At 42.3% G+C, this 14966-nt stretch overlaps 1 protein-coding gene across 1 annotated transcript; it reads left to right on the top strand.

Moving 5' to 3' along the window:
• Positions 1-3234: 3234 nt before the first annotated feature.
• On the top strand, positions 3235-14966 carry LOC119649350. The gene is made up of 5 exons (XM_038051457.1): positions 3235-3353; positions 3408-3516; positions 3684-4009; positions 4071-4210; positions 14699-14966. The coding sequence occupies exons 1-5, from the start codon at positions 3336-3338 to the stop codon at positions 14823-14825; spliced, it is 720 nt and encodes a 239-aa protein (XP_037907385.1). The 5' UTR covers positions 3235-3335; the 3' UTR covers positions 14826-14966.

Here is a 14966-nt window from a genome sequence, read left to right as displayed (position 1 = left end):
TCGGAAACGGCTAAACCGATTATCACGAAAATTGGTGAGAGTATGTAATCTAGTGTTCCCTTTACATGCAGTAAGTTGCGCCATCTTGTATTAAGTTTAAGGGCGGGATCCCCATACATGTGAATGAAGGGTGTAAATTTTTTTTTACAGAATGTAGCCATGTGGGGTATCAAATGAAAGGTCTCAATTAGTACTTTTCGAAACTGGTTCAATATTTGATGTTGGGTGAAACATAGGGGAGTGAGGGCTCGAAATATGACCCCCAAAAAATGTAGCAGGTCTCGTTCTCAGAACTTATCCAACCGAAAAATCTGAAAAAAATCACAGTAGTGCATCCCTACGAAATCTAGGCCTCAAAACACATCCGGTTCCGATATCTGCAAAAATAAAGTTAATAATAGTATATTTCCATATTTTAGAAATTTACCCGGTTCATCTTAGAAGTACAAAATTTACCATGCGGGTAATGAAGAACATAATGCACAGTTTGGTCAAGGTTGAAGAAAATCCAACTATTATTCACAAAGTTATAGGGGTTGAAACTTTTTTGGTGAATTTCGAATACTCTATAACCTGCATGATGTCATCATCACATATCAATTCGTCAATACCACAACGAAATGAGTTCTTATGAATTGGGTCCCAGAGAATTATTTTGTTTTAGTTTTTTAGTTATTTGTCAACCAGACATGTATATCATATATGCGTGCTAATGAACTTTGCGGGTAGTGCCTAATTCAGATAGATATAAGAAGTAAATGGGAAATATGGGTACGATAAATTTATATACTTGCATATATGTGTACAGTGTTCGGAAATAGGCAGTTTGTTTGTTTAGGGTGAGCGTAATATCTATGGTTGTAATATGTACGCATGTCTCGTAGTTTGGAAAAATATGAAGGATTATGTTGGATTTGTAGCTATATACGGATAGAAAAGTGTGCGTTGGAATTTCTTACATAATATGAAGACAAAACCTTTATACCCGAAACGCGAGCTTCCGGTATTCCGACTTGTTCTATATTGCAACGGTCGTGTTTTCTTGCCAATTGGATGACCTGATTGAAGAACTCACTGATCCACAATATTGGGTCCCAGCTCTTCGTTTTCCAGACTTCATATGCGATGTCGTAAGGTCCTATTCCTTTCTCCGATTTCATTCCTTTGATTGCTTCCCTAATTTCAGTGGCGCTGAAGAACGGAATTGTTTTTCAGATGTCGGCAGTGCGATCAGTACGCGAAGTACCGTTCCTATCATTAACGCAGCAGAAGTATTCGATATCTCAAGTATCCGGATGTCGTTGTTTAACAAGTCGATATAGGTCTCTCTCGCCATCCCGAGTGTCCACTTTATCGTAAAGATCTTTGTAATGGACCAGCCGGGTAAAAGAAATCACTTTCTTTGCTTTCCCATTGGCACTCAGAAACATCTTGTAAATTTGCAATTGGTCAGCGCTTTATCGTCGAGAAACTTATATTAAAGGCGTTTCTTTTCCCGGATTTTCATTTTGACATTATCATTCCAAAGCTAAGTGTCTCCGTCGATGAACCGCTTACCGGGCTTAGTGACCGCGAGGATTGCATAGGCCGGTTGGTAATTGCCTAAAGGCGATTATTTCTTCTCTCTTCCCAGGAAATGGCCATCATTTTCCCTTCCTGGTATTCATCAACTCTACCTCCTTCCAAAATCAATAGCCGCAGCAAACGAATAATGCGCCTTGCATTCCTTCTGTTCGTTACTCATGATGGTGAATTTAGACCGGCCACCAGAATTAATTGCTTCTCGATACTGATAGACATTTGAATCGTAGGATTTAGCCTCGTCTTGATTTGATATGGTCAAGCTACGTCGTCAGAGAAAACGAAATGTTAGAGACGCATTTCCTCTTCCATATGAGCTGACAGCTGTGGCATTCTGCTACCTTGCTACATCGGGTTTAAACTGGCAGCATTGACGCTCTCACTGCTTCAATGTTCTCAGGTGATCTAACGGGCCGAGGGACTCCAGTTCTTGCTTTTGTCGCACTTGCAGTTTGTCTGAATGTAGTGACCCATGTAACAATTGATTTGCGGTCTGGGACGGGAGCCAACGGGGCTAAATTAAAGCGATTCCGAAATGCACGCTGTGTTGCAATAACCGAATATCCGCTTGAAAAGTAAACCTCAACGGCAAAGGCACGCTCCTCACTGTTCCAATGCATGATGGCGACTGAATCATGTCGGGACCAAACTTTACAGTATCCCCTCTTGAAAGAGACCACTAGCGCTCCGCTATGACATCAACTAACTGAGTGGTGCGCATTTTAAAAAAGGAAGTTATGCTGCCGCACCCTGTATGTACGATAGTCTGCGGCCAAAGGTTTCCGATTTGCCGGCTGATATTCAACGTTGGAGTTCCCGTGTCCAGCAGGCGGTGGTTACTGATAAGTGCTTTTCAGTCCGTCTTACTTTACGGTACCGAAGTATACGCTGAGTCTCTCAATGAGGAGATGTGCAACGGCGAGGGGCTTTGTGAATTGTCTTCGCCGATAGCAGAAGCTACTCCGATCGTTCTCTGCTCATGGCAACAATCATGGGAAAAAATCGGAAGCAGGGCGAGATTGACTTTTACCTACCCCAGCTACTCAGCGGATACGGATATTTATGGTATTGCAGAGTTGTGGTGGATGACGATTGCCACAACTTTCCATTTGCAGGGAGTGCTATCGCTACCGAATTTCTACGGAAGGGTGTCAAATGACTCCGGACACCGTAATTAAGGGCATGCTGCAGAAGGAGGATAGAACACAATATTTCATTGATATCTCAAAGACATGACCTGAGAGAGAAAAAGTTTGGACGCTTCTAATACAAAAGTATTCAGTTAAGCCAATATGTTGTAGCATGTGGCCGCAAACTTCTTGGGGACTGAGTATCATGAGTATTAGTTATAAGTTTTCAGGACAGAGGGGGAGGGGGGCAAATTTAAAAGAATTTTTTGAAACTTCAAATAATATGCAGTGTGCGTTTTTTGGCTAATATTTCCTGGTCTGTTTGTTCAGTCTATATTTTACTATTGAAAAATGAAATTCATAAAATGATTGATAACGAATAGTTCTATGTATTTTTAATGTCAATTATGATATTCAAAATTATTCAACATATGTCGACGAGTATAGGAGTTGTTTTTCAAATGTTGAGTTGACACAAGTGTGAAGTGCAGACTTTCTATAATACAACAACCTCCTCCATCAGGCTTTTTTCTATGCGAATATAAAGCCAGTGGGCCACGCTTTCTTACTGGGAGTTTTCAATTTAGCTTGTTCAAAGTCGGTTTATTACAAAAATCCTGAAATATGCGGATGAAATTATTCGTAAGTAGAAATATGAGATAGAATTAATTTTCTTTCTAAAGACCACTTCCATAGGTGTTGCTTGCTTTTGCCTTGGGTTACTGTAAGGGCGAGTGCGACGCAATACTCAAGAACACTCCAGCCAAATGTCTTAGCCGGACAACTTTCAAGCTGGGCGGTTCAGGTATGTTGACGAAGCAATCAGAAAAAACTCGCAAATACCCACGACTGGTTAAGGTTTTGAACCAACAGAATGATTCCCGAAAAACTCGACTATCGTATCGTGTCCTTGCAGCATAATGACTTTTAAATTGATTATTGTTGAAACGTTTTCTTTCCTCAAATATTTAGGTGGAGAAAATGCAAAAGAAAATGTATTCAGCTGCAAAACTGGCCTCGTTTGTGCCGATACCCCCGACATCTGCGCCGATCCACTAAAATTTGACGCTGCGTGTTCTACTGGGTCTTGTAAACTCTGCACTTCTGATAGCCCATATGCATGTGTTAGTGAAAAGGAATTTGTACCATGCAGCAATGGTAAATTGCTTGTAGATTTCAAACAAAAGTGTCCTTCAACAGCGAAATTTTGCGGTGGCAAACCCGCTAGTGATAATACTAATGAAAATACTGAAGAAGCTAATAAAGATCCGCAATGGCCTTGCACTTCTGAGAAAAAGGTAATTTTCATCGGATCAAAAGTAAGGCAAAATTTTAAAGAATAAAATCCATTTACCTTAGGATAAACACTGTGACAAAGAAGAATCGACTACCCCTGCCCCCAGCAGCAGCGGTACTGAACCAAGTTCAACTCCAGCATCTCAAGCTCCTTGCACAGTGTCAGGAAGTTTTGCCGTCCCAACAGATACCAGCTGCAAAGCGTAAGTATTGCTTCACAATGTATTTAACTTCAAATTGGGAAAAGCTTGTCAAGGTATGGTGTCGGTGGTCCGTGTAATCTAACTAGAGAGAAAATTTCTTGCCGAATGCCCGATAATTAAAATTGCTATTTCTTAGAGCTTTTTATGGCCGGAACCATAAGTGCACCTCCTACAACCATCGATCATATTAACTATTACTATTTTGGTCGGCCTTTGCGTCGCTTCCTATCGACTTCAGTGTTTAACGGCACGAATTGTATGATCATATCATCGAAGACACCTTTCTAGTATGATATGTGCAACCATTAATTGTTCGCGGATACCTTCATCTCGGGTATCATTATAGCGTATTACGCCAATGATCCAACCCAAAATCTTTGTCTCTAGCGTTCATTGCTTCTGGTAATCGACTAGCACTCAGATCAATAGAAGGTGACAGGGGAAATACCACTGTCTACGTTGATTCAATGATCATAAAGCATGCCTATTGTAGAAGGCGATTTCATCCAGGTTGCGCTAAGGGTTGCCAACATCCGTTCCCCGCTATGTATATGCGATCAATTCACCGGCCATTCCATTACATGGTATAACATGGACAATGGAGTTCTCGCTCTTCCTTTAAGTGTTCTCTACCCACTTCAGCTCCGGGGTGCTCGCCGAAGGAGTTCCTCATTTGTTATCGCTTTAGGTTAGAACAGTCCAATAAAAAGATACGGACATGAGCTGATTAGTTTCTCAGAAATATATAGCTGCATAGCAAGAACATTGATGCGGAACAACCTCATAATGATGTAGGTGCTGTAATTGTACCAAGGTTTTTATGGTTTTCATTTTAATTTGACTGACCAGGGTTTGAGGAGATACCTGCAAATAAATAACCTCAGAACGTCCTCCTGGTAACACGGAGAAAAAGTATGGGCGGCAGAGGGCAGCCTTGTCAGAAACCGCGTTAATCTTCAAATTACTCAGAAATCTTACCCTGATGCAGTACATACCATTTTATCCCGGATGCCACACATTCCTAGAGCATTCTAGAGATACCCTCCCTTCACGCCTTCTTTACATCGATGAAGGGCATTTGTACTTCCCTCATTATGTAGGAGGATCTTGCATGGAAACGAGCTTTTGACGTGTTTCTTGATGCATTGAAGGATAATTTTAGCTATTATCTTTGTGACAAAAGAAACCAGGAAAATAATACGGAATCTTATTTTTCTGTCAAGTCTAGCTGCCAAGGTGTTCCGCTTAGGTGTATTAACGACGAGACTATTCCACATTTGTTTGGAGGAGTAGTCCTTATCCGGAGGAGGAGGAGGAGGAGTAGTCATTGTTAATATGAATAGACATCTCATCTACAAGTGGTGGTGAAACTTCACATGCTTTTATGTGGTTGACAACCGTGATGAAATCCTCCCTTCACCGCTTCAGCTGCTCATTATCGTGGGTGAGTATTCGATAACACTATTTCGGCTACCTACAAGTTCTTACGTAGCCCAGCAGAAGCAATGAATGCAACACGCAAGCGAATGCAAGCAAGTGATGATCTCACTCGAGCTCAATATCAGCGCCTCTCTTGTGTCGCACATTCGCCGATCTAGATATACGTCCGTTGTCAATTGAGAGCTAACTGACTCACTTATAGGGCCCATACACTATCAAACAAATTGCGCAATAATTTGCTAATGTATGGGCGCGTTTGACGCGATGCGCAAATGTTTGACGGATTTCCAGCATGTTTGAAATCTTTTGCGCAACGGAGACGTTTGCGCAACGCGATGTGTTGTTTATGGGCATATTGTGCTTTTCGTTCGGCAATATTTTTCAGCCGACCGCTGAAATAAAATTTTCATAAAGGTAGAATTTCAACCTCATCCCCGGAGGGTTTTTTTTTTTTTTGGAGTAGGGTAGGTGAATGCGTTTACGCACAGAGTGACTCCCGCAACAGCACGCTGGCGGACTACCAACTAAACACCTCCCTGTCATCAGAGAACTAGCCTGGAACCGTTTGACACATTACTTCGGGTTAGCCCTCCTGCTCTCCCGGCTTTGGGAGCCTTCAAGTCAGGGAATTCCTTTCACCAACGGCAGAGGAGGGGAGGAAGGGAGTTGTTGTTAGTTCAGGGAACCCCTTACCGTCCGATCCCTCTGCCGGTCGAGTTCAATCTTCTTCGTAGTAAGAAGAGCCCGAACATAATGCGCAATACGATTCCAGCTGCCAGCGCTCTTCAGCATCTCTTTGACAATGTTGTCTGGAGAGAGCTCCCCTGTGTCTGCATAAAGCTGCTGGCGAAGGCCGTCCCACCTCTCGCAAGAGAAAAAGGTGTGTTCAACGTCATCCGCCACTCTATTGCAGAACACACAATCAGAAGATCGCGCCTTCCCAATCCTGTGCAGGTAAGACTGAAAATCTCCATGCCCACTTAGAAGTTGGGTAAGGAAGTAATCAATCTCACCGTGCTTTCTGTTCAACCATGGGTCTAATTTGTCAATGAGCCGCGCAGTCCACTTGCCCCTGGCTCATTTTGCCAAGAAAGTTGCCACTCGCTAAGGGTGCGTTGACGTTCTTCACGGGCAACCACTTCTCTTAAGTTTTCGCCCTTACGGCGATAGATAGCTTTACGCTCCTTCGCAAGGAGGGCAATGGGGATCACTCCCGCAATCACCATCACAGCCGGTTCGGAGACGGTGCGATAAGCAGACGCCATTCGCAAAATTCCCCGCCTCTGCACTTGAGCGAGGCGTTTACGATGCACCTCCTTGTTAAGGGCATCAGCCCATACCTCCGCACCATAGAGAAGGACGGACTGCGTTGCTCCCATGAGGAGACGTCTCCTAGTTGATATAGGGCCCCGACATTCGCCATTAGCCGACTCAAGGCCACGACTCCAGCTGCAGCCCTGTCCGCTGCTGCTTTGATTTGCTCGAAGAAGCTCATCTTCGAGTCGAGCATTAAACGAAGGTATTTAATCGCTGGTTTTGACTCTAAAGTCAATTCGCCGATCGATATAGGTCGCAAGGTCGGGATTCTCCTTCTGGTCAGAAGAAAAAGGAACTCGATACGCCCATCGCCCTTACAAAGTTATGGCCATTCAAAGTGGGGTTCCTTTTCCATCAGCATGACCAAGTTGAATTTTCAAGGTTAGATGGGGAGAAAGGTTTTCTTTTTCTAACCTCGTTAAAGGACAGCGGCAGCCATCATTCCTTTAAACGATAAGATTTAATTTTGAACCCTATTTCTGCGGTGATGGATGTCCTCTCTCTCAAATTCCCTCCGTCTAATGGGGGGTATTTTGATATTATCATGGTAAAGTTGAGTTTGCCAACCATATCCCTGGACAGTAATTATTCCTCCTTTCCATTTCTCTTAAAGTTACAGCACCTCGAAGAAGGGCTAGTTTCGAATCATAAATAAGCTGTTAGAGTAAATATCGCCCCAATGTGGAAGGGCGACTAGAGAGGACTCCACCCCCTTACCTTCCTAATCCTCCCGATAACAATACAGATAGATGCAATACCCTTTTAATGGCATGTTACTCATACCGTTTCCAACTTGTAACTAATGTTTGAACAAAATTTCACTAGGTGTATGGAAAATGCAATTGCACAACGCAACGTTGCGCATCGCCCCGTTGCGCAATCTGTTTGACAGTGTATGGGCCCTATTACGATCACAATGCTACCTCTAGGAAGTCGCAATTTGCGCAATTTTTTTGATAGTGTATGGGCCCTATTAGACTGCGTTCAATTGCACATCCTCCTTCTCCTCTATATCGGAAGTCCCCCTTGGTGCGAAACAGTGCCTTATTGAGATATTTCCCATTCTGGATAGGAATTTCGCAGCTCATATTCTATATGAACTCGGAACATGACGGATGTGGTATGCATCAGCTCCGGATTTGCACTTGCGTCTGGTAGGCTTACTAAAGTACAGTATCGCCAAAGGGAGTTGCTCCCCAGAAAGCCCAGTTTATTTCGCTGAAATTTTGACTGAAATTAGAGTGAGCGACAGTGACGTTAACAGTGAACTTTAGCATAAACTACATCATAGACGATATGGCCGAATATTTGCCACAGCTCACAGTTGAAAAAGAGCAATAATTAGAGATACTTAAGTCTATTTTCGGGACATCGCTTTCCCTCGCAGTAATAGTGTCTGTCTTATTGGGGTTGGTCGTTAGAAGTTCAGTTTTATTTAGATTTCTTTTCTGCGCCAGGCAATTAGTCCACTCTTGGACAAATTGCTCGAAAAGTTTCGTTCCACACTTAGAAAACATCATCTGTATAGAGCAGTGTGTAGGGCGTTGGACCTTTGATGTTCCTCATCCCAGTGTGCATGAGGAGATCAAACAGAAGTGGTGATTTCTTTAATGAACTCTGTTCTTGGGACCAGGATAGAGCATTTCAACCAGGCAGTACCATGCAACAGCCTTTTTAGCCGATATTATTGAGGTTTTCTCTGGCACTGACATTATCGCGTTTTAACGTCGCAACAAATTTGGAACTATATTCACTGTAAATTTCAGGACACACAACACAAAAAATCATAAGTCGCCAGGGGCCGATGGAATTACAGCCGAATTAGTTAAATATGGAGGCGACCAGTTACACCAAGTGGTTCATCAATTTGTGCTCAAGGTATGGGACAGCGAATCAATGCCTGACGGTTGGCAACGAGGCATTATCTGTCTCATACATAAAAAGGGAGATATCACACAGTGCAGCAATTATAGAGATATCACGTTGCTGAGTACCATCTATAAGATATTCTCCGGTATCTTGCTAGGCCAGATATCCCCACTCTTCACTGCTTCACTCCAGGCAAATCAGCAACAGATCAGATTTTCTCTGTGCGGCAAGCGATGGAAAAACTGTTGGAATATGGACAACAGTTGCACCATCTATTCATCGACCTTAAAGCCGCCTATGATAGCATAGCCAGGGTAAAACTGTACACGGCCATGAGAGAATTTGGGATCCCGACGAAATTAATAAGACTGACTAGGCTGACCCTGACCTCTTACTGTGCAAAACTATGCTCTTGCCAGTCCTCATGTATTCCTCAGAAACTTGGGTTGTTAGCAAGAAAAATTGCGAACTCTTGGCCGCATTCGAGAGAAGAATCCTCTGAAGAATTTTTGACCCCCTACATGAGGATGGACGATTTCGTAGCCTACACAATGACGAAGTCTATGAGCGATACCATGACCGTCCGGTTGTGGATAAAATCCGGCTCAATAGGTTACGGTGGGCGAGTCACTTAATCCGAATGGATGAGGATGATCCCACCCGGAAAGTCTATAAGGGAAATATCTATGGTAGAAAAAGAAGATAAGGCAGACCCTGCCTAAGATGGAGCGATGGCGCAGGCGAAGACGCCAGACAGCTTTTAGGGATGTCTGGAGTTCCTTATTAAGGCAGGCCTAGATCGGATACCGGTTGTTGTGCTGTTGATGATGATGATGATAACACCGTCCGACTAACAAGCTTCGCTCCAAGTTATCCATAAGTAATTGTCACCCATTCGATTATAAAGTATAAAGAAGTCGGATACCGGAAGCTCGGCACTTCAGGTATGAAAGGTTTTGTTGACTTTTAGGTGGGTGCACATTTTTTTCACCGGATATAGTGGTGCCCGAATAGCGGAGTGGTTAAAGCACAAGGCTGTTGTACCGAGGCTCGCTGTTCAAATCTCAATGGTGGCAGTGGGATTTGTATCGTGATTTAACGATACCAGCCGACTCAGTTGTGAAGAAGATAGAGACAAATCAGTTTAATAATCTCGGGTGAGCGTAATGCTGACCACATTGCTTCCTATAGGGTACTGTAATTCTGTAGTGTGCCGTTACGGTCTTGCATAAAGTGCTCTAAGAGACTTCAAGGCCCTGATCCAATTGGATTGTTGCGGCAGCAATTATTGGATATCACAGGAAAGGTCTCAATTATTAATTTTTGAAGTCTTTTAGTTTTGACATATGTTGGAAAAGTGGTGAGTACAGGGATCGAGTTTCTTCAGCGGACCAAGTCTTAGAAACTACCCAACGGAAAAATCTGAAAAAAAATCACAAAGCTCTATACGATGTCCAGGCCCCAAAATACTCTTCTTATCGATATCAAATTAAATTATCAAATTAAGTCAATAACATTATATTTTTCTTCTTTTTGGAAATTGTCTAGAAACCACCCTTAAGTTTATCCTAGAGTTATAAGAAATGCAGTAGGACTAACTATAGTATGAAGCATCATATCTCCAAGTTTGATCAAAATCAGTAGTTTCAGTAGGTCGAAGTTGTCTTTTCCGTGTAAATTTACTGCAACCAAAATATCACATTAGAGTGAGTAGTTTGACGTGCTAAATATACATGTAACGTACGAGCTACGTACAAATGGGATAGTTCAGCACTCAAGTACATATTCTTATATAAGAAACAAACAAACCCTTTCCTACCTGAAGCACCTAGCTTCTGGTTTTCCAATTTGTTTATGTAATTGTATTTGCCTACAAGTTGATTTCACTTATATATTATGGAGAGTATTTTGAGGTTTAAATACCACGTGCATGGACTACCATATTTTTTTTCTGATTTCTCGGTTGGATAATATCTGAGAACGGGTCCCTGGAGTAACTAACATCTGGAGCTTTGTAACTTTATCACTGAATGATAGGGAAGGTTATATACGTCTTTACCCTCTCCGGTGAAAAGTGTCCCAACTTATGTATTTTCTCATTGTATTATGGCACGCCTTACCTAGCGCAGGATCCCTATCCAAGTGTCCCTCCAAATGCTTCAAGTAGATAAAAACGCTTTATATTTACAGTTCGTTAGCTATATAACCTTCGTCAAGGTCATATAGCTTCAGCAATCTTTTGTCTGCTTCGCGGCTCTCCAAAATCTTGGTATAATATCACATTTATTTACGGATGCCTACATCCTCATAAGGACTGCACTAAGAAATCTCTGGAGATCAACGAACAAAGTGTATCCTTTAACTGCTTATCATACTTGCGATATTGGCCTTGGTACTTGATATTCCCATTCAAACCATCGGGCTCCAGTGCTATATTTCCCAGTTGTATGATCATTTCTAGGGATCAGAGTGGCCATCGGTTACAATTTGATTAATATGAGCAACTGGTACTTATTCAACAAGAAGAGAAGCAGCTTGTGCAATGATGGGTAATCCCTCTCCTCCTTTCCACATTCTCTTTAAAGATGCAAACAATTTCATTATCAAGATTACATACTGCTGCATGTCTAATGATTGATTCCCAGACTTTTCTTGGGAAGCTAAGTGTGTGGAGATCAGTGATGAATAATTCTAGCCAAGGTATCGACCGCAGACTTATAGTTTCTTGACATGAATACTCGAGTCTATATAATTGCAAGAATTGCGGAGAGGTGCCACTGCATGGGGAGTTCAGTTTTGATAAATAAAATTGACAAACTAACCCAATGATCTCCAAGAATATCTAACGTCCGAAATGTATCTACACTTTCACTTGCTACATTTATCGGGTGTGCGATTTTTTTTTTCGAAAATCCATCTAATGAAAAGTGCATTGTGGATCACATTTGACAAATTTATAGAGAGCGTCCGCAAATATCCTTAGTTCTTTAGCTTCCCTAGTTGATAATTCATTCGTTTTCGGTTAACTCCTCTCTGATTCCATAAAAGGGTTCTAGTTCCTATACCTACGTTCATACTCCTCTCCTGACCTTGTTTTGTCTGCATCTGTATGTGATGACGGGGAGGAGTCAATCTCGAAAGGACCTCCAGGGATGCCGCCGGGTGCGTTCCCGTTGCTGTGATGCATATACAACCCTATCTTTGAAATTGGTGTATCTTTCTAGCTGTTGTGCTGAGTTCGACTGCTATAGACCGGCAAGGCATCAAAGCTGTAGCTTTTCGACATACATTCTCTCTGTAATACCAAAATATTTGACTTCAATTTTTCATTTGACCTCCATATCATGAAATCTAATGAATCTCAAGTGATCAAGCTTGCGGTTCGTTGTGAATGCAATTATGGTACCTTTGGCTGAATTGATGCAACCTGCTCTCCTGCATCAGGGACTAGTAATTCTCAATCTAGTTTCGATTCTTTCACAACGAATGTTCTTGTATTTGTCTCTATAAATTAATGCAATGTCATCAGCGTAACCTCCAACCCTAGAAGAGCTAACAGCCTCGAGTTGTGTTGATAATAGAATTTGTATCTATGCGTACTCTACTTGCCTGTTTTTCTAATATCCTGCCCATCCAGAAGGTCAGAGGGCTGCCGGCTCCTTTCTGGATTAGAGTATATGGTATCGCTACATGCGATGTATTGTCGAAAACTCCTTCGATGGATGAAAACGGACACAGTGTGACATTTGCGCGACTGGCCCAATGTTTTCCCGACCTTCGATCTTGGCTTACCATGAAATCCTTGTAGCTTTCGAAGATATTCCAAAGACAGCATTTTGCCTACCGTTCGGATTCTTCGGATCCACTTGGGGACTTTTGGTTTGTGTAAACCTTCCAGAGATTCAACCACTTTGTACCATGAAACTTAGATTTCTGTTTAGTCGATTCCAAACGTTTTTCAACGTCTTCTTGACAACATTATTCTTAACGTTGAAAAGTGCATATTTGCTGGACAGGTCAAATTTCTAGCTCATTCCATCATCCCTGACGGCATTCAACCCTACCCAGACAAGGTGCAAACAATCGAAAGCTTTCCGTTGCCAAAGACGGTAAAATTCCTTTGAAGGCTTGTAGGTAAGGTAAACTTCTACCATCGTAGACTTCCAGTTTTTACTTAATGTCTCCGTCTTAGGTCCTAAGACAAAAAGATCGCAGGAGTATGTATAGTCTCCAGAAGCCGACCAAGCGTTTGAAACAGCTAACCAGCTGGTAGATGCTACATTTTTGGCATTCCCTCAGATGGTGAACCAAAGATGGCAACCCTTGGGTTTGTTCTCAAACAATTAAAGCCCACTTAACGGAATTACAGCGCCTATGATCGTAAATTACCAACGAGCATCTGGGCCTCAAGTGCAGCCATTTTCCCCTGAAGATAAGCCTCTAACTTTTGTCTTAAGGCAGAAGCCCGACAATGCGTCCCCTCGCCAATTTCGGAACTTAGCTTTTACATCGGACATTCAACTTATATCCATTGAAGACATCTGTTCTGAGATCAACATCTCCGCCGCAGTCTATTTTTCAGTACTCGCTGTGGTCCGGAAGGATGATGCAGGGAATTAGCAGCGTATGATCTAGCATACCCCGGGTTTTGGACAGCATCCTTAATCAATTATGAAAATTCTTAAGCAATAGAGTGCATCGCATTCCAAAAGTAGAAGGTCAGGCATGCTAAGAAGGAAATAGGTGTATTCCCTAAGTCAACAAAGTGCCTCCATGCAGTTTGACATTGTGGGCCCTTTGCGCGACTCGCACGGATACAAGGATTAAATAGAAATCATTGATCAGTTTACGCGGTGTCCTCGGGCAACACCTCCGAAAGACATTATGGAACAGTTATGTGCGGAGGACCTCTTTCGAGAGTTGATTCCGCATTTTGGTGTTTCCGCCGTAATTATCCCAGACCCAGGAATACAGAAGACCTCGGAAAGCTCTTCCTTCTCGCTGGTCGCAGACATTTGTGAAGAGTTCACTGCTAGTCCTGCTGATCTGGTGTACAGGGAGAACCTACGGCTACCCGGTCCTCGACAAGTGTGAAGTGACCGGACTGTTGCCCCTGTTATGGGAGGCCGTTCCCAAATTGAAGCCGCCTCCGGCATCTCGTCCCGCATTGCGGTCCACATTCTTAGCGAGTTTGGAGTCTGCACTCACATTCAGGCGTAAACTGGCCCAACTCGGACGCCGCAACTACCATACGAGGGTCCCTATAAGGTTTCATTCATTCAATCCAGTTTAACGTATTTCTTGAGTTGTAACAACAAAAATAGTATTGTTTTGATTTTAAAAATTATAAGCAGTTGTAAACATATAATTCTCGTCTTTTTGTGAAAATATCTGCTTGCCTGTGAGTTTGTTGTTAAATGACTAACTAACTAACTAACTCTAGTTCCATACAACAGCAGTTGATGTTGAGTTTGTAGCATTTTCAGATTTTCGATAAAGGTGTGAATTAGGAATCAGCCTTGATAACGTGTAGAGTGATATCAAGTTCGGTGTCATCGTCAGCAGAAACAGCTATAGGTATTGTTTAAAGCACTAGATGTTAACGCAAATTGGAAGAATGTGAAGGTGTACTAGACTAACAGCCTTGGTTTTGTTGGGATCTGATCTTCAGGTTGGCTTTGATTACCTCCTTCTCTAGGGGCAGATACCCTTAGCCAAGGTGCATAAGAAAGTCAGCTCCCCCCCCGGGAAAACCTTCAGCCATGGTACTATGGATAGGATAACACAATTATATGAATGCTATAGTAGTTAATTGCTTAATTGATGGATATCCTACAAAACATGATTTTTCCGATTTTTCAGGTATATCTACTGTTACCTTGATAAAGGAGTAATGAAGCAGTCGAACTTTACTTGTCCTGATAATTATGTCTTCGATGCACCAAAGAAAAGGTGTGTTACCAAGGATGCTTACGTGTGCAAGGTTTGACATTGTGACAGATAGAGAACAAGCAGAATAAACTTCTAGTTAATGTGCGAAAATGTCATATTCAGAAGAAATTATTATTTGCCAATGAGCATGTGATGTTGCACTTTATAAAACACGAATAAATACGTTAATGACATCCTG

This window comes from Hermetia illucens, chromosome 2, assembly GCF_905115235.1.
Source record: "Hermetia illucens chromosome 2, iHerIll2.2.curated.20191125, whole genome shotgun sequence".
Lineage (NCBI taxonomy): Eukaryota > Metazoa > Arthropoda > Insecta > Diptera > Stratiomyidae > Hermetia > Hermetia illucens.
The sequence above is the reverse complement of the archived record's forward strand: the minus strand, read 5'-3'. Positions and strand labels throughout refer to the sequence as shown.